This window comes from Ursus americanus, chromosome 25, assembly GCF_024610735.1.
Source record: "Ursus americanus isolate L20-20 chromosome 25, mUrsAme1.1.p, whole genome shotgun sequence".
In the NCBI taxonomy this organism is placed as follows: Eukaryota; Metazoa; Chordata; class Mammalia; order Carnivora; family Ursidae; genus Ursus; species Ursus americanus.
This window is the reverse complement of record NC_142151.1, coordinates 22,922,050-22,942,670: the sequence shown is the minus strand read 5'-3', so window position 1 is coordinate 22,942,670 and position 20,621 is coordinate 22,922,050. Positions and strand designations below refer to the sequence as shown.

Here is a 20,621-nt window from a genome sequence, read left to right as displayed (position 1 = left end):
TACAGTGGAATAACTTACAATATTCCTTCTCAACAAGATTTAAAAACTTTTGATTATATAAATGACACTCTGTTCAATGGATTGTCCAATTACAAAAATATTTCACATTTTCAGCTTAAGAAACATCTAACATGCCCTTTCTGGTAATTTCACACATTTTATTTTCAGTGACAAATGTTCTAGTGAGTGGCTTGCTGCTAGAATGTCTTCAACTATGGTAGAGTCAGACAAGCATCTGAGTACCAAGTTCTGACAGAGACTATGAGGCAGTGTCCATTATCACTTAACGAGCAGGGATTTTTCACATCCTAAGGAATGGAACTAGACATTAACCTGCCCTAATATGATTGCATTTGGGGGAGATGTTTGAAATGTTATTTTTGGTTTTGTTTGCAGGAATACTTGCTGTAAAGGTTTCTTCCCATTTATATGATGTTTTTCATTACTGACTCCGTACACTCTTTGCATGCTACAAATAAACAAACTCTCATACACTAGCTATTCACAGCAACCTAATACCTGCAAGCTAAAAAGTTGAAATTACATACTAGTAAAAGTTTGAATAAAAGAAATAATTACATTTATTTTCTTAAACAAAATAAAAATAATACATAGTTTAAGGATAGAGCTATTTGCTTGAATTTTTAGTCAAGAATTCAAAGAAATTTTTTTGCATATGCAAGTTCGTGTCTACAGATGAAACTGTATTCTTCATGTGTTTCCATACCTTTTAGTCACATTACTTTATATATTGGTATATGGCTAACAGATAGCAAAAAATTCAACTGTATTTAGTGGCACACAATGTCTCACATGTGAACTAATTTCCTGATCTTTTAATGTATGTATTCATTCCATATGAATAATAAAAAATTGCAGTTTTATCATAAGTAACATCTAACTTCAGTTCTTATGGTATTTCAGTAAGGACACATCAGACTTATTTCTCTCATCTCCTGAGGAATAATGAAGTGCATGAACCCTAACTTAGTATAATTTGACACTAAAACTAAGGGGGATAATGAATTGGGGGTAAAAAATGGCTACATACCTATATGCTATGTTTCAGCGCCTTAACTTTGAGGAAAAAATGTTAAATCCTGAATGAAAATGAAATAAAGCCTAAAATCAACTGTATAAAGGAAATGTTTTAATAAACTAGTTATGCTTATAAAAAACTGAGACTGAAACATGAGTAGACTTTTCTAATAGTAATTGTCTTTTAAAATAATTGGTGCAATTGACATAAATTGTGAATATACTATAGGCTAGGCAGTAAGCCGGATATTGTGGATACCAATGTGAATTCTCTATGCCCTTCCTTAGAGCCGTTTACTCATGGAAATAGACACAAGTAATTTCAACCTAGTGGAATCCCTATATGGAGTAGAGGCAGAAGGAAATAGTTTGTTGAACACAGCATGCTCACTCTCACCTTAGGGTTTTTTGTTTGTGTTTTGTTTGTTTTGTTTTGTTTTGTTTTGTTTTGTTTTGTTTTGTTTTGTAAGGGAGAGATTTGGTGGGGGGAGGGGCAGAGGGAGAGGGACAGAGAGAATCTTAAGCAGACCCCCTGCTGAATGCAATGTCCCACCAGGGACTCAGTCTCACAACCCTGAGATCTTGACCCAAGCGGAAATCCAGAGTTGGACACTTAACTGACTGAGCCACTCGGACGCCCTGTTACCTTAGGTTTTTAGCATCTCCTCTTGCATTTGCCTGGAACACTTTCCCCCAGATTACTGAGGTTTATTGTGTCAGTTCTTCCAGCTCTTTATGGCACTGTCATCATTGATCCCATATTTAAACTTGCAGCCTCCACCCCAGCTTTCTTTTTTCCTCTTTTTTTTCTCTGTAATGTTTGTCTTATTAATTGCAATATTCCTAGACACAAGAGCAGTACTTAGCACAAAGTGGCCGCTCAACACATGAATGAATATATTTTGCTTGGAGAATTTGGGTAGTCTTTAAAAAGACAGCGATGCTTATGCTGGGTTTTGAGGAAAAAGTAGTTCTTGAGTAGAAATCAGGTGAAGTTTTCAGCTTCACCTCCTTTTCTCTAATTTGAAAACAGGTCAAAGAATAAAAAGTCTCCTGTCTGGAAATAATCCTAAATCTAAAGAGGGAAGTGTAAAGTAACACAGTCAAGAAATAGAAACTGTTAAGAGATTTCATAATCCAATGCTCATTGCACAGAATAAACTAGTGCTGTAGGATATTTCAGCAAGAAATAAATTAATAAAGGTCAAAGTGATTGGTAATGATTACAGGAAACTTTGAAATACATGTTAGTATTATATATACTTTTTATGAAAATCAGAGTGGAAAAATTTGAATTTTATTTTCAATCATTCTTTAGTCACGTATCAAAGAACTTTTTCCTATTTTCTACCAAAATAGGCAACAAAGACTCACAATTTAAGATCTTTAGGGATCTTTAGGATAGCAATTCCTATATTAAGTATTCTATGATATGCCAGGCACTATAATGTTCTATTACAACTCTGTTTTTCTGATTAATTTTCAGAGTATTAAAGTAGTATGTATACACATTGAAAATTTCAAAAAACAGCGTGGACAGAAAATTTAAAATAAATAAAAAGCAAAAATTTTAAAAAAAGCAAAATAAATTGTAATATGAAAGAAAATCAAAGTCAAAATGCTACTCTTGCTATAAAAATCTCTTAAAACATAATATAATTTTATCTTTTAAAGATAATTTAAGTGTGATCCTTTTTTATGCTGAGCAAATATATGGGAATTAATATTGATGATGTTCTCTTTTTATATAAATCAGTATTTTTATTTCAGAAAATTATTACATTTTTGTTTTATAATTTCTTTATAATTGAGAAGATTCAAAAATTTAAGTTCTAGACATGGCTCTACTTTTGGCTAGTGTGATCATAAGTAAATCTCCAAATTATTTGTTTTCCTTTCCAATTTCCTTCTTAATAAAATTGAAATAACAACACCTGACCTGCTGATCTCCAAGAGGCAGGATAAAGTATAAATGAACTAATTTATGTGCAAAAGCTTTATAAATATACAAAACATTATTCTAATATTGGACATGACTATTTCAAAGTGCATTTAACCCTGCTTCAGATAGTAGTGAAGTTGTATGCTTTTTAGTGTGATCTTTTAAAATTTATTCATTTTGCTTTTTTTTTTAATCGAGATACAGTTCGTGTTCCATTAAATTCACCCTTTCTTAAAGCATACAATTCAGTGGTTTTTAGTATAGTCATGGTGTTTTGTAACCATCCCCACTGTCTAATTCCAGAACATTTTCATCGCTCCAAAAAGAAACCCTGCACACATTAACAGTCACTTCCAATTTAACCCTCCCCACAACATGATAATTTTTTGAGGTGTGATATTTTAAAGAACTTATGTTGAACTGAGATTTATGTTGCAAGAGAAAAAAAAATCACTAATAATCTATTATAGGCCATCGAGCAAAACATCATAAATCAGAAATCAATACATAGTGAATTTTATTAAGTTTTCTAATGATGGTGTCCTTAGAAATATAATTGAAAACTACATTATATTTCATGTTGGTCATTATATTTTATGTTGTCTTTCATTTGCATGTAAATGACAATTGACATAGTAATGCATGATATAAAATAAGATTGTATTAAAATTTGCGAAGCCTGATTTTGTTCATGCGAACAGAGGACCATGCACACTCATGTGAACTAGGCTGTTTGGTTGTCAGAAGCCATGATAAGTAATACAAATAGTCACACACATTTGAGGAAACAAGTAGAGTTGCATTATAAAGAAAGACTTTGGTTTTATCAAGTAACAGCTATCGAGCTACATAAAATATTGCCTTTAAGAAACAGATGATAATCTGATCCTAAATAATGCATCATTTGAGATATTTTAATCATTGCCTTTTTAATTCTTTCATTCGGCTCAAAATTGTCCTTGGCAAATGAAATGACTGCTTTCCCCATACTCTTTCACAATTGCTTTTTTATTTAACACCATATTTTTGCCACCCTCAAGTTTCTATGATTATCAACTTTTAAAATAGAGATTTTCCCTTAAGTCAGCAAATATACTTTGTTTAAGCATGTTTTATATTTATAAGAAATGCTATCATTTTGGTAGATATGAGTTTAATGTATCTTAAAATGGTGCTTCATATGAATGTAACGCTTAAATTTTGAAAATAACTAACAGGTACTATTAGACAAGAAAACTATACAAGTGAAATCTGCATAGTACTGAGAATGAAATTTCGTGGCCTGAAAGTGACAGAGGTCTTAATTCTACATCATTTGAAAGTGGTTGTATGCCAGTAACAATGCCAACAATACACACATCATGCAAAAGTAAAAATGCAATAGTGAAATGAGCCATTGAAAGGAAGAGTCAGTGACCATATAATATTTCAGTTTCTATTATATCTAGTAGCAATCTGGTTAAAAAGAAATGACAGTTGCCCTGAAGGAAATAAAGTGGAGGTATTATTGTAGTAGTAGTTTGGAAAGAAAATTGCCCTGTGTCTTGACTGGATTATTTCTCTATCCTTGCAAACTATCTCCACCTCTCTGTGGTGCTGCCTCTTGCCTTCTTTATACAAATTGAGTTTGTATCATCTAAACTCATAGGGCCCAGGGGCCCTTCAGTGACAGAGAGGAGGAGGAAAGGGGGAATTAGAAAAAGAAAATGTGACAGGCAGTTTTGAAAAGAAAAGCAATTTTCCTTGTGGGTCTGTTCCTAAATAGGAGTCCTTCAATGCAATATTTTGCTTCTGCAGAGCAGTCAGTCAGAATCAAGTGCATGCTTGTGCAGTTTTGTGGGGCTTGGCACTGACAGGTTTTACTTAGGAGGGGTGGGAATACAGGGGGATCGGATGTGGCGAAGTTAGTAGTTTGGCTCTATCAGCCCTGGAGGCAGAGTTAGCACTTGCGATGGGACACAAGTATTTGTAGTCATCAGATAACTTTGCAGTCAGCTTCAATAGCATCACTCCTTTCTTTTTTTTTTTCCCCTACTTTTTTTTTTTTTTTAAATTTTGGCAGCCAAGCTCTTAGTAGAACCATCTGTCTTTCTATTAGTATTTTTGAGGCCTGTTTTGAAGCCACTTTGCTTGGCAAAGTCACTTTCATCCTTGGAAACGATTTTTAAAAAAAGTTCTGTGGCTTTTTGCCGAAGAAGAGTACTATGTAAAAAAAATCCACATGGCTGTTCATTTTTGTTCTAAAAGAATATGGCCACTTTGTCTTTGTCTTGAATCACATGAAATTAGAGGTGATACAACCCCAGTGTGGCTGTTGGGAAGTGAGAGGCAGGCATGGCAATTTTAGCACTGTTTTTATGTCCCTCTATCTCTCGATGAGATTTTCTTTAGTCTTCCTAGTAGATTAATTGGAAGATAAATGGACTCCTTTATTCTTCATTTTCGTGTAGTTGTTTTCATTCCTAAAGACCATTGCATTGGGTAGGATAAACTGACAAATCTTCTTTCTGTTGTATGAAATGAAAAATCACAAACTGTTAGTGGTCATTGACGATCCCCTGCCTCTACTCGCTAATGGTAGAAAGTCAGCTTTGTCATCCTGGTTACTCCAGTTTGGGTAATTATATCCTGCCTACCTAAACCCCTCTTGTAATCTCATTTGGATATTATCTTCTTCATTTTCTCAAAAACTGCTGTGTAGTATCCCTGTGTGTTTCTAAACAGCTGCTGTGTTCCCTGCTGACGGTGGCTGAATTTCACTTGTAGGTGAACCGATCCCTGAAGGTGGTGTGTGCTTGAACACGACAGAACTCATCTGACTGAACTCTCGAGGAACATTTGGAAGTTTTAGATTTTACATTCCATTTGTAGTTGTGAGGACTTAAATCATGTAACTGCCTTTTATTTTAACATTTGTGTACGTAGTTTGAGCAAATCTACCACCCTAAGTTAACTTAATGTTGTTCGAGCTCTCACACAAACTGCTCCTTGATACCGTGGAGTCCCTCTAGCTATTTGATTTCTATATTTTTCCCATTTAGTAATGCCTTCCAGGCCTCTCTTCCTGGGGTAGAACCCAAAGCCCATCGTTACTCAATAGTAACTTTGGTTTCCTCATGACCTTTCCTTGCTGAAGTTCCCACAAGCTCCTTTTCTTCCCCAGCCTGAGTGCCGGAATTCACCTTCTCTGCTCCTCAACCACAGTGACAGGCTCTGAGAAGAATCACAGGAAAGGGAAGACTCACAGCATCCTAATTCATGAGGTCTCTCCTAAGGCTTTAGCATTTTCTGTCATTCTTTTTAATTGTCCGTGGATACTTTCCTTTCGTTTCTCTCAATGATGATCCCAAACTCCCTTTCGCTTGCTGAACTCCCTTGGTCAATCCTGGTCTCTCTCATCTTGGGTATATAACCTTGCCTTCATCACTGAGGAAAGTTCTTTCGTCAGGTCTGATTTTCCTTACCTTCTCATTTCCCTGTGTATAAAACATAGCTGCTTATATCCACTCAAATAACACCATTCCTCAGGGCCCAGAGCATGGGTTGTTCTTCTCATTCAAAGCTAATCCCTACATGCTGCCTTGCTTTTCAGCCTCCTCTGAAACTCTGGTCCACCAGTTAGTTTTTCTCTTTCCTATGTTTAAAATTCTCGATATCTGTTTGCTCCGCTCAGTCAATAAATGTGCTGAAAACACTGCTACCTAAATAAAGTCTATGCATCCCTAGGTAGCTGCTGTCAAATATCTCACCTAACTTCTCCTTGAACCTTCTCTGAACAGTAGTCTACATTGGTGTCTCTCTCTTTTTTTTCCTGTCGTTGAGACTGCAAACTTGCAATATGGTTTCTACCCTCTGTTGTAATGGAATTGATGTTGTTAGATTCATCACTATCCTCTAATTAACAATTCTAGAATATATTATTTTTTTATCTCTAAAATACTCTTTTTGCTGCCTGTCCACTTTTAGTTACTACCTCAGCCTTGAAATTCCATTTTTTGTGACACTGTACTCATGATTTTCTTTATTTTTATCTTACCTCTCCACTTGTAGATTCCTCTTCCTCTGCCCCTCCTTGGTTATTATTGTGACCAAGATGATTTTAGGCTGTCTCTTCTCTTTATACTTTAGACCCTCTCTAGATTGTTTAGTTCACTCTATCAGCTGGTGACTCATCAGACTGTAGCCTCTAAAGATCTTTTCCCTAGCTTCAGATTGGAGCTTTATCTGTCTGCTAACAAGATATCTCCAATAGAATAATATTTAGGTACTTCAAACACATCATATAGAAACCATATCCATTATCTTTCCATGAAAACTATCACTACCCATCTATGCTTTCTTTCTGGTATAAACAGTTACGTAAACTAGACACCCGAGAGTTATTTTTTACTCTCTCCTTTTATTCACATATATGTATGTATGTATATATATATATTATATATTACATATATATAATATATATATATGTACTTTAGATACATAGACTTCTTACATACCCACACATATATAACATCCCCCGCATTATCAACATCTCTCATTTAAAAAAAATATTTCTTGGCTTTTTCTCCTTATTCCTAACCCTCTTACTACTGATCAAGCTTTCATAATCTATTGCCCGGTTGACTCTATTAGCTTACTACCTGATCACTTCCTACACTTGATCTTAGCCAAAAGGCCGAGAAGCGATACCTGATCACTTCCTATCTGGTCTCTATGCTTGGTCTTTCAAATCCGTTCTCCATATACCCATAGTATTCTACCTAACCTACTCAACTTCCCTCAGTGGTTCCCCAGAGCCTACATGGGGAATTTCAAACTGATTCAGATAGACCTTCTCACCACTGCATCCCTCTTACCTTTTTTACTATCCCAGACTGCTCAGATGGCATCTCCTTCACATGATGCTTTTTCTTGTCTTTATTTCTTTGCTCATGTCTCATCCTTTGCTTAGAATTCTTTTCCCACACTCCCATCTCTTTGCTTGGCTAACTCCTACTTATCCATTCAGACCCTGTACCTGATATACCTATCCCCATGAGCCTTGCCTTGCTTTCTCCTGGCTGTTAGGAGTCGCTCATCTGTGCTTCCATAGTATCCTATACAAGTCTCTGTTGTTGAATTAATGGCAGTGTATTATAGTTACCTATACATTTGCCCCACCAGACTGACCCACAGTTCCTAGAAAGCAGGCATTATCATATGTGAACTCATCTTCGTATCCCTGGTTAAAGTGCGCATTCTGCTTAGTGAAAATGTTGATTGAATGAATAAACTAATAAACAGAGCCATGTGACTGAGAGCTAAATGAATAATCTTAAGCACCTAGTTGATATATTAGTTTCAGGGAGTCACTAAAGGGTTTTGCAATAGAATATCTACATAAAATAGAAAATATTTAACTATGAATAATTGATAAGTATTAACTTGGTTTTTTTACAAGTATGGTAATGTGGCTGGTTTATGTCGGATTCTTAAGATTTTCGAGGGCAAGATTGCACTATGTGGTAGGATGATAAAAAATGTTAAAACATAATATGCTGTCTTAAAGGAAGTAGCCTCTTAAATTTATTGTGGGTTATTATTTTAACTAGTGAATAACATGCTGCCTATTAAAAGGACTAAAATTTTGTGACAAAAGAATTTTATTGAAACTTAATTATAAATGTCACACATATTAAACCTTAATTAGAAGCTTAAAAGGAATTTAATGCATTAAGTCAAAGAAAATAAATGAGGTTAACAGTGAATAGGATTTGGAAATATTCAAAACTTCAAATATAAGTGTGAATTACTAACCCTATAAGAAACTAGTTTTAGAGTTTATCCGGAAAACATTATACTATTTTGAAGTGATGTGTCCTTTTCTCCCAAAGGGTGACTAAATTTCAGTAGCAGTAAACTGAAAATTAGTTAAGATATAGCAGTAATACAATTGCTGCTCATTATTGGCGCTAGTTATGTTCTATAGAGTTGCCATGAGTGCTGAATTAGCAAATACCAAACAATTGCTCCTGGGGAAAGTATAGTTAGGTTCCTGAGAGCCTTTGGTCACACCATTTTCAGCACCTGATCAACACATAACCTTATTTTAAAATACGTGTGTTTCTTTTTAAAGACACCTTATTAATATTTATTATTGATTTTATATGCATCTTAAATAGTGAAATCACCAACAAAATTTCTTACTCCTTTGCGCATGTCTGTGAGTGACTGCAAAAGCGCTGCTACAAGTATATTTGGTGGGGGTAGTAAGTAAATTTTAGTGAGTAGGCAAATTTGCACATATAGATTCTACAAATAATGATCAAGTGTATTTTGAGAGGCATTTTTAGTTGCAAATGTGGATTGGCCACACATTTTGGATTATATTTATTTTGCTGTTTCTCAGCCTTAAAACTCCGTTGTTCTATATATGTGGATCTTGAAAAATTTAGACACTAAAACAAATTATAAAACTAAAGCAAAATGCATTTCCATAATCATAATAAGACAAAGGTTTGGAACACACAGATTTTTAAAGCATGGAATTCATTACAATATATTCTTTAGAATACTCGAATTTTTACATGAAAAATTAGTTAAATTATTAGGGTTTAAGTGATTTACCTGGATAGAAACTGTCACACACACACAGTCTATGTACATACAAAAATTAGTTAAACAGTGTAACAAGAAAATGTTCCCTTTATAATAGCAATAAAAAAATATATATGTATATATTTTTAAAGGTTTTCTTTTTTTCCTTTAGAGAGAAAAAGAGAGTATGTGAGCTAGGGGAGGGGCACAAGGAGAGGGAGAGGGAGAATCCCAAGCGGACTCTGTACTAAGCGCAGAGCTGGACGCAGGGCTCAATCCCACAACCCTGAGATCGTCACCTGAGCCGAAACCAAGAGTCAGACATTAACCAACTGAGCCACTCATGCACCCCAGAAATAAAAATATTTTTAAATAAACTTAAAATTACCAAAAATCTACAAGAATTATATGAAGCAAAAGATTTGAGTAAATTGAAAGATAAGGCCTGCTATTGGCTATCAAGCCATCAGGTTAATGAATTCACGTAGAAATTCCATATCCTAGGGATGCCTGGGTGGCTCAGTTGGTTAAGCATCTGCCTTTGGCTCAGGTCATGATTCCAGGGTACTGGGATGGAGTCCTACATTGGGCTTCCTGCTCAGCGGGGAGCCTGCTTCTCCCTCTGCCTCTGCCCTCCTCCACACTCATTCTCTCTCTCTCTCTGACAAATAAATAATAAAATCTTTAAAAAAATTCATATTCTAAAATTAATGTGGAAAAGTAAATGTTAAGAGAAAAATAGGAAATACTGGAAAAAGAAAATAGTAATGATAGAGTAGTAACTTTACCTATTATTGAAACATACTGTAAAGGTATAATTAAACAGCATGATACTAGAACATGATAGGCAGGCATATCTGTCCATTACAGAAATATGTAATAAATTTCTAATATATCTAGATTACTTTTCTGTTTCTTCGTGCATACATAATTCTAAGAATCATGGACATATCATAATGTATAAGACTATCTATGGCTTAAAAATAAGAACACAAAGCTGTTAGTACTTTATGCTGCCGTTCTTCTTTGGTGAAATTGGATTCCTTTCTGGTCATTAAGTAACTATTGTCCGTAGGCCTTTTGTGGACATTTGGAGTTGGTGCACAAAGACGTATTTTGAAAGGTGGGACCATATAATTCATTCTTCATCTTTATTCATGAATTATCACTACATATATAATAATTTCAGCTGCTGTGCTAAGCTCTAGAGGTGCAGTAATAAGTTACAACCTCTTTTCTAAATAAGCTCATAGGTCATAAGGGAGACTCGAGTTATACAAGTAACTATTATTCAATACAGTAAGTATTGTATTAGCTTTATGAGGTTAAAAGAAGTAAGAGTTCTTTCTGCCTGAAAATTGGCACCACAAGAAAGAAGTGCTTCACAGGCAAACACATTATGTGGGTCTCAAAAGCCTTTGAAAAATAAGTAGAATTTTGCCAAGAAGAAAAGGAAAAGAGAAATCACTCAAAACAGGGGAGAAAATACTTTTGAACACACTCAGGCATGGAAAAACACCAAGAATGCAAGGAACTCTTTGTGATCCTTTGAGGCAAGAGTAGAGGATCTGAAGAAGGGCAACATACCTGGAAAGATAGACTGAGGACAAACTGGGAAGAATCTTGAATACCGTGTGGAGAGATTTGGTTGCTCTTCTTTCGGTAAAAGCAAACCGTCACAAGTTTCTCACAAAAGGGACACATAAAAACAGATAAAAGACTCAATTAGAAGGAATTCTATGAGCCATCTAGCTTAATATCTGGTTCTACCCTTTGGGCCCCAGAACCTGTTAAGAGTCAGGCCGTCTCCCTTTCAACTGCTTATATACCTGAAGGCTCTCTGTAACTCAAGGCAAAACATGAAGAAGACAAAAAGATGTGTCCACAGTGACTGAAAGCATTCTTTAAGACAGAACTTCTCAAATCTGGATGCACACTGGAATCATCAGGGGAACTTTAAAAAAAATGCTCATGGCTGGGTCTCACCCCTATTGATTCAGATTCAGTTGGCGTAGGAAGCCATCTGGGCATTGAGAATTTTTCAAAACTTGCCAGGTGATTCTAATATACATTCAAGTTTGAGAACTCCTGCACTCAAACAAGAACCTATTGTTTCTACAATTCTGGAAGTTATTTTTCCCAAATTTTGAGGTATCTAAAATTTGGATACTTCTTATAGCCCTTACATGCGTTTCATTTGAAGTCCCTTTCTTCTTCCCTCTTAAATGCTCTTGCTAAATTTATTTTTACATCGTATAACCGACAGTATCTTCGAAAGGAGATGTACTGTATACAATATGATTACTTACAAACAACGAAGTATAAAATATATACAGGGGCTGGTTTGCTGTTTGTTTCTTTGCTGTCATTCTGCTTGGTGTCCTCATCTTGCACTAAACTAGCACCCACGCTGTTTTGCCTTCGGATGTCTATCTCTTGTTTTAGACCACTTATTCCTACAAACTTGCTCAATATGCACTCTCTAATTTTGAGTCTTTAATCAGTTGCTTTCCATTGGTTTCTACATAAGGTATATCTTTCCTCCAATATGCTTAAAAAATGCTGACTGTAGTGATCTAAACCTTCCGTGCTAACCTTCAGACACTGTCTTTTTGTATTCCTGTTTTGTTGTCATTCCCTTTTAGTTTCACTCTGGTGGCAGTGACAGGTTAAAAATCCTTTTGGCTAAAAGAAATGCTTTCCAATTAAGAGTCATTGCTGAAAACAGATCTCTCATTCTTATAGTGCTTATTTTTCTCTCTGTCTCTGTCTCTGTGTCTCTTTCCCCCTCCCTCCCAGCCTTCTTTCAAACATCACCCCCAAACCACAGGGCGCGTTCTTAACAACCAAAATCTCAGAAATAGCTCGGAGGTTTACTGTGAAAGATGAAGTAATGGACAAACTGAAAGTGGACTTTTAAAGTAAGAAATGATTAGCACTATGAGAATCACAAGTGCCCCAAGAATGTTCAGTGCCAATGAGAGAAAGGGAAAACAAGTCTGAGAGATAGCTCAGGGTGGCTGTTAGGATTGGCAGCTGAGTGAATTTGCAATCTTTTCTGGGTATTTGTTTGTCTTAGTTTTTTTATCATTATCCGCACTGTAATGTAATGGGCGACCATTACATTGAATCTTGCTCTTCTTGTTCACTCTTGTTTCCCTACTGACAAGCTCATTTTCTTGTACATAGTAGGTGTTAATTAAATATTTTCCAAATAATTAATGTGTGGAAGGAAGAGTGAGGGAGAATGAAGTGTCAGATATGTGATTTTTAGTATGACACTAAATTCTTGGTCATATATTTAGTGACAAACACTAACCAATCATCATGTTCATGTTTACCAGGGCGATCTTGCTTAATTAAATATTTGGAGGGGAAAGCCTACTTATTTTAGTGATGACAACCTTTGCATTAATCATTAATGTGATATTGCTGCAGAAATGCTATTTTAGGTTATGTTTCTAGAAATCTCTGCTCAGTTCAAAGACGATAGTGATTCCATTGTGCTGAGTTATTTATTTACTCCCATATTCTGAGAATGACATCAGCAAATTAAAGTATATTCCAAAGATGGCAACCAAAACAGAGACCTTGTGGTTTGAGGAGTGGTTCAATTGATCGTAAAAAGAGAGATGAAGACAAAAATATAACACAGAACAAGATTCAAGGGACTGGATTTTAGACCTAATCTAACTGTCCCATTCCTTGACCTTGGACAAATCCATTCTCTTTCGGCCCTAGTTACCTTTCTATAAATAAAGGGGAAAGTCTTAGTGACTCTCTAAGCTTCTTTGCAGTTCTTTTGTTCAAAAAATTGCAATATTACATGAACATGACAGTTATCTTCAAATAATGAAAAGCTAGTTATATGTAAAATGATACCAGTTTATTTAGGTTTGTTTTAGAAGGTAGCATTACCCCTAATAGGATTTACAGAAGGAGATTTTAGTTCAACCTAAGGGTAATTTTTTAACCATTACATTAATGCAATAAGAAAAGGCTCCCTTGTATGAAGTAGTGATGCTTCATATAGGATATCTAGGGAAATTATTCATTAAGTTAGAAAGTGAATTTGGTAACACCTTCCAACTATAGTGTATTCTAATTTTCCTGTCTAAGGCATGACCTCAGGCCCAGTGTTTGAGCAAGCTTGTATGCCAGTATATTTGAATTAAATAAATGGTTTTCTTATATCATAAAGTAAGGAGGGTGGGAAGCATGGAGCACCAAAACTTCGCCTCTTTGATTCGCTCTATAACGTTCAGCAGGTTCAAGGTCAACTGCCGCCATTAATGATTCCCGTGTTCCCTCCTGATCAACGGACACTGGCTGCAGCTGCCCAGCAAGGATTCCTCCTTCCTCCAGGCTTCAGCTATAAGGCTGGATGTAGTAAGTACCACTGATTTTCCATTTGGGAGTGGGTGGAGGACATGGCTTTAAATTAGGCAATTTAATATTCCTGCCACACCAAGAAATGAGATCACCCATATAGCATTTTTATTTTGAAGAGGAAACACACAGAAAGTATAGAAAAGGATTTATGTTGGTATTTAAAAGAACTTAGGTTATTACTAGGATTCTGAAGCCAATATTTGCTCTTTTATATTTCAGTTTCATAACTTCCATTTCCAGTGTATTTTTATAACATGAATGTAATTCTCAGGTTCAGTTTATTTTTACAAAGATAAGGTAGGAATATGCTTTTCAATTGCTTTCCATTGCCTTTTAAGATAAACTCAAGTTTCCTAATGTGAATTAGTTGGCCTTTCACTGTCTATATCCTCCCTATATTTACAGCCTAATTTCTCAGTAGTCTTGTTTTAGTTCTTAGACCAAACCATACTCTTTCTTGACTCTTGACTTACATTATCAATGTTTGTTCTACTCAATATTCTGAACACCTTCCAATTCAGATCAGAGAGAACTTGCATAACCTAGTTAGATCCCTTTCTCCTAGTCCTTTTGGATCCTTTGTATTTTCTCTCTTATTTCAATTGTAAGATCTATGAAGGTGGGTGCTGATTCTGTCTTATTCATTGTTATATCTAAACTTTTAGTACAACATTCCATTACCTGTTGAATGAATGGATGAATGACCACCTCATTACAAACACTACAAGGACATTTTTACACTAAGTGAGAAGTTATACTAAGATAACTGTTTAGATAGCTTATAAAATTTAGATGCCTGTGATTTTATGACTCCTTTTTTTACCAAAATTGAAATCGTATACTGTTAGTTTGGGAAACAGTCTAATACTTCACTTTCTAAAAGTTAAGTAGCCAAAATGCCAACTATAATCTGTTAAGTAAAAATCATAGCAAACTCCAAAGAGAGACTAGACTGCTAAGCAACATACTTATAGAACCTTATTACCATGGCCATAAAAAATAGAGAGAAGGCAAGTTTATTGAAATATTTTCATTGATAAAAGTAGAAACATAATTGAAAACAATTAATGAAATATCATCTTTTAGCTATTCATGTAGAATATTCTTTTGTAAAATTCAGTATATTTAGGTTCATTTATATAGTAATAAATTACCCCATTAACATCTTGCTATGCTTCAGTACTTACTGCATATGAGAAACTCTGTCCAACATTCCTAGAAATCAGCTGTAAGCTTCCTGCTAAGTGATGTTTTGAATTTTCACATTTTAACATCTATTCCCAGTCTTCGAAACTTTCTTTATATAATATTAAAAAATGGTATATAGTTTTTTTAAATATGGAGAGCCAGTTCAGAAGAGTAGATTGCGACTACAGAGTCTAGATAAAAGTGAACTGAACTCAGGACTATGAAAATTCACACTTATATGGTATTTTGCCCTTTGCAGTTTTTATACTGTTTATGCACATCTTTCTCTTGACTTCAGGTTCATATGTTTTAAGACTGTGTTCTCATTCTGGATCCCGAATTTATTCATTTCATATTATTTCCACATCATTCTATCTTTTCTGTCATTCTATCTGTTCCTATCCAGGAACACCAACATATTTTTACAATTAAGGACTATATTTATATTCTAAATGTTTAAATTATAAAAATAATTTAAATTCTAAATACAGTTTTTAAACTCTATTGCTACATTAAATTCTGAGTTTTTAATCATAAAATATTTTTTTGTTTTGTTTTGTTTCCATTTTCCTAAGGAATTACTATTCACATTAAACACATGTTACCAATGTGTTTTTTGGTAACCTTGGTTACTAAAGTGAAAAAAAAAGACACTTTTAAAAATCATCAGTTGCCTCAGACTGCACCTGCAATATATACATATAGACTAGTTCTGTTTTCCAGAAAGAAATTTTTTTAAGCAACTGTAGAAATAAGTCCCATTAGCAAATATTGTGCTGAAGAGAAAACCATATTGAGTATGAACAATAGCGTAACTCTAGGCCTGGAAAAGGTCAAGAACACCTCTACCTCACTCCCATTTGACAGAGTTGGCATAATAGATTTTTTCAGTGTTAATGTGAGTGGCATGGAGAAATTTTTCCCTTTCTAAAATTGTTCGTATATTAACCATTTGATATTTATACCTTTGGTGCTCAAAATGATAATACCATTTCTTTTGTGACCTTGGAAATAAAATAGAATAAAGTCTTTACAGCTGCTGGCAAGCTTGAAACTAGCATCATGCCAAACTCTAAAACTAAGAAGCCAGTAACAAAAGAAAGTACCACCCTTGTTGACACTCTGGTACTTTGAGTCAGTTTGGGTGGAATCAGTAAATAGTCCAGACTGTTCCTCCCTAATCACATTGCAGGAAAGAACAGAGACAGGGAAGGACACAAATCTTGCCATCTTTCTTTAGTGGGCCTTCTTATTATATTCCCTCCATAACTGTCCACCATATGTGACTTCTCTGCCCGCCAGTTATTTTAATTTGAGTATTATTACGTAGTTCTCAATGAAAGAGGCTGACCAACTCATCTTGATTTGAGTTTCAAGTAAATATGAAACATGTATTTGTTGGTATCAAAAACTCAAATGCTTTTCATCAGTCCATTCAAAGAAGGTATTGATGATAAATTTTTTTATTCAGACTATGTGACTTGATAAAGTAAATAAAAGTCTCTGGAACTACACAGGAAAGTTAAAATGTTCTCAACAGAAAAAATATAAAACAAAAACATAAGTTAGGGGTGCCTGGGTGGCTCAGTTGGAGAAGCGGCCAATTCTTGATTTCGGCTCAGGTTATGATCTCAGGGTCCTGGGATCGAGCCCTGCCTCAGGCACCATACTCAGCAGGGAGTCTGCTTCAGGATTCTCTCTCTCTCTCTCCTTCTCCCTCTGCCCCTCCCCCTGTTTGCTCAGTCTCCCTCTCTAAAATAAATAAATCTTAAAAAAAAAAAAAAAAGTTGGGGAACCTAATCTTCATCGATTGAGTTAGCATCTTCTGTTTTCCAAAAAAGAAGCTTTCAGTTGGACCTAAAGATACTTTCTCTTTGAGAAATGTTAGAGTAGAAATATGGCATGGAATGGGGACCTACAGAATGGAGTTGCTGGGTTCTCTCTTAACTGCTAGAATGAATGTCAGTAAACAATAGAAATTAATAGCTGTACAGCCAAAGAATTCAGAGCAAACTGTCTAGATAGAAAAGAAGCTTTAAAGAATGTTGTAGTCCACTCTTATCCATGAATATGTAGACAAATTCACAAATATTGATGTAGTATTATCAGAAACTCAGATTCTGTTCTGGCATTTGCTACTAATGAAATCAAGCATGAAACCACACTTCTTCATGGATCCATATCTAGTTATTCCTTTTCCTACTTATGTCTTAATACCTAAAAATACTTCCAGACTTCTAAGGAAGTACAAATAATGGTGCATTATTAAATTGAATATTTTTAATATATGTACATAATTGGAAACAATTATGTAAAAACACTGATTTGATCAATCAACTCCAATCATAGTCCGTTCCATTCAGGAGAAGAAATTAATGAAATAATCTATTTAACTTGTCAGTTCTATGAAAACTGTCAACTAAGTTGCTATATGTAGACATACCCCAGTTTTTATACTGCATAATTAAAAATCCCAATTTTTTTTGAGAGAGAGAGCACATGCACACACACACAAGTGGGGGTTGGGCGTGAGGGGCAGAGGGAGGCAGAGAGAGAATCTTAAGCAGACTTCATGCAAAGCTGGACTCAGGGCTCTATCTCAGGACCCTGAGACCATGACCCGAGCCGAAATCAAAAGTCAGACACTTAACCAACTAAGCCACCCAGGTGCCCCCAAAATTCCAATTTTAAAGTATATTTGTAGGTCTCTGCTCATTTTAATCAGAAAAGTGTCCTTAAATTTCTTGAAATAAATTTTAAAACTAAATAACTAAGCTTCTAATACTGAATAATAAAATAAATGGTTTACAAATAATGAACTGGTTCAAATACACTTTGGGTGGTTGAAGAGTCCAAGGACGTAGTCCCTTTGCCTCTGCTGGAAAATCTGACTGAAATCCTAACCTCTTAACCAAGGACTCCAACTCGTGAACCACAAAACTTTTCTCAGGTACATAGTTTTGAAATAAAATGTGCACACTTTTGACACCTACATAATAATTGCCTGTTGGCAAGAAGATACCACTTTTGTGTTTGCTTATTATGGTAAAAAAAATCTAACAAAATTCAAAATAATTTTGAATATGTATGTTGGTTTCAGCATATTAAACTTGAGAGAAACTTTTGAGATAAGGTGGTTGAAGGTCATAAGTTTGGTTGATACCACTTTCACTGACTCCAATTTCCAGTTTTCTTTCCACAACACATGGCTTCCTTGCACCTCACCCTAAAGGTTAAATGCTGTTCTTTCAGAACACATAGTTTATAGGCAGAAATGAGAGGACTAGGTGTTTCCCTTTTTACTAATAACTACAGTCCTCTGCCCCTCTCCTTTCTGTTTGGGTATAAAATTTCTAGTCATATAATTCTAATAGCTGCCTTAGAAATTTTTGACAGGAACACATTTTATATGGAAATAAAAAAATCTACAGGAAGGCAATCCAATAAAATAACCCATTTTCTATATACAGTATAAAACAAACAGTTGTAAAAGAGTTGGCTCAAGAGTTTAGCCCAAAGTGTCAAATTGAATGTGTCACATAGCTACAGATAGAGTCTTTCCCCATAGATGGGCATGTGCCTCGTGCTAAAGTTCCCGAACTATGTGCTAAGGTGCCAGGGTGCTTTTGCTAATCCACAGGGGCATACAGCATATTTTAAAATTTTAGGGAAAATAGAGACAACTGTCAGACACTACATAAACTACCTTAGTTTTTCAACCTTACTACTTAACAAAACGGAACAGTTGGGTATTTCTTTTGTCCTGCAGGTGCCGTGAAAAAATTATTGAGCCTCTGATGGTGCCTGAATCCAAGAAATTTTAGAAACTTTTGGCCTAGTCTAGTCTGTATTCATTCACGACCTTTTTTACTAGAAAGCTTTTGGTGTTGACCAATCATATTACAACCACAGAACAGAATATTATAACAAAATTTATCTTGCACTTACGGGTTATGGACAATATTGTTAGATAATCAGTTGATTCATTTGTCTATACCAGTTGATTCCTGTGTCTATATGATTTCAAACATTTAATTGTTTTGATCGTTTTGATTTAATTAACCCGGTGTCAAGTAGGCAATTACTAGTTGGAAGGTACTTGGAATGAGAGAGCATGGACTTGGAATCAAGTTTTGCCCTGTTCTGCTACTTTGGTTGTCCTTCTGCAGGTTACTGAGCTTCAGTTTCCTCATCTATAATATGGATTAATAACACCCATTTTACTGAATTGTTATAGAGATTAAATAGGATTATATATGAAGTAGTGCCTAGCATTGTTTCAAAAGGAAAAAAGGGGGGGGGGCTTCTGAAACCACACCTGGCAACTAATTGCATTGCATATCCTATCCAGGATCAAATTCATTCTGCCACACCTGATTGAAGCTTCCTCTGGGAAAATAGAATTATTTAGGGAAAAGTATTACAGTGCTGAAGGAAACCATTTGTCTCATGTAGATACAAACTTAACTATTTACATTATAATCACCAAGTTTTAACTTTATCTGTTGTCATTTTCCCTTTGTATATTTATCAAAGCTCATGTTGGGAAAGATCATGTGATTGAAAATGTACTTAGTCATTGTTTTAGCTGTATAAAATGGAAATATATTCACGTACTCTTTCCACATTTTAACACATTGATTAATTTTTCAGACACGTGCTAAATAAAATAGCCATATAAAGTTACTGATTGAAATATTTAATTGCCTTATGAGATTAGCTTAAATAAATAGAAGTCATTGAGCCAAGCTTAATAAACTTAAAATATGCTGTATTTATTCTTCATCAGTTTTTCTGAACAGTATTTCCGCTTCCAATAAAAAAGGAAACTCTCAGTTAATTAGTTCCTCATACACCACAATAAAATTAATGTTTAGGAGTTAAATACCATAAGCTTCCTCAGGCATATTTGCTGATGTGTTCCTGTTTTTGGTTAATGTCACATGTTTCATTGTTTAATGGGGATATCATGTGGGTTCCATTATATCTCTCTTGTGTAAAGGGTCCATGTGTCTGGCATTTTAGGAGACTGCATGCTAATTTCTGATTTAACTGTGTCAGCTGTGTCAGCTGACATACAGGTCGTTGACAATCAGTGCTGAAACAATCACCAATCACAAGCTAAAAACCATTGACATGGTACGCTTTTATCAAACTGACAAAATAGGAAACATGTGTTGTCAGGATCACATACTGTAGGTTCTTTGTACATAAGCAGAGAGAAGAGAATGTAATCATATATTCAGGCTCTGTATTTATGTGTTTTAAAATTATTGTGACCAGCTCTTCTTTTTACCCTCTTCCCCCCAACACATTTTATAAACCGATGACTTTGGGTGAACCTGACTTTGTTGTAGAGCTTAGTAAATATAGATATGATATGATATGATATGATATGATATGATATGATATGATATGATATTATTATTTATATTATATATTTATCATATAAATATATATAATTAGTACTATTAGTAAATATATG

At 34.9% G+C, this 20,621-nt stretch overlaps 1 protein-coding gene across 19 annotated transcripts in view; it reads left to right on the top strand.

The window, feature by feature from the left end:
• The window catches only part of SOX5 (SRY-box transcription factor 5), a 963,841-nt gene that overhangs the window by 824,385 nt on the left and 118,835 nt on the right, over window positions 1-20,621 (top strand). For 14 of the 19 annotated variants that reach the window (XM_045811725.2, XM_045811726.2, XM_045811732.2 and 11 more), the window contains one exon: window positions 13,822-13,945. In XM_045811725.2, the coding sequence (XP_045667681.1) occupies window positions 13,822-13,945 (124 nt within the window). The remainder of the gene's footprint in view (window positions 1-13,821; window positions 13,946-20,621) is intronic. The other 5 variants (XM_045811739.2, XM_045811733.2, XM_087855694.1 and 2 more) reach the window with 1 other exon arrangement.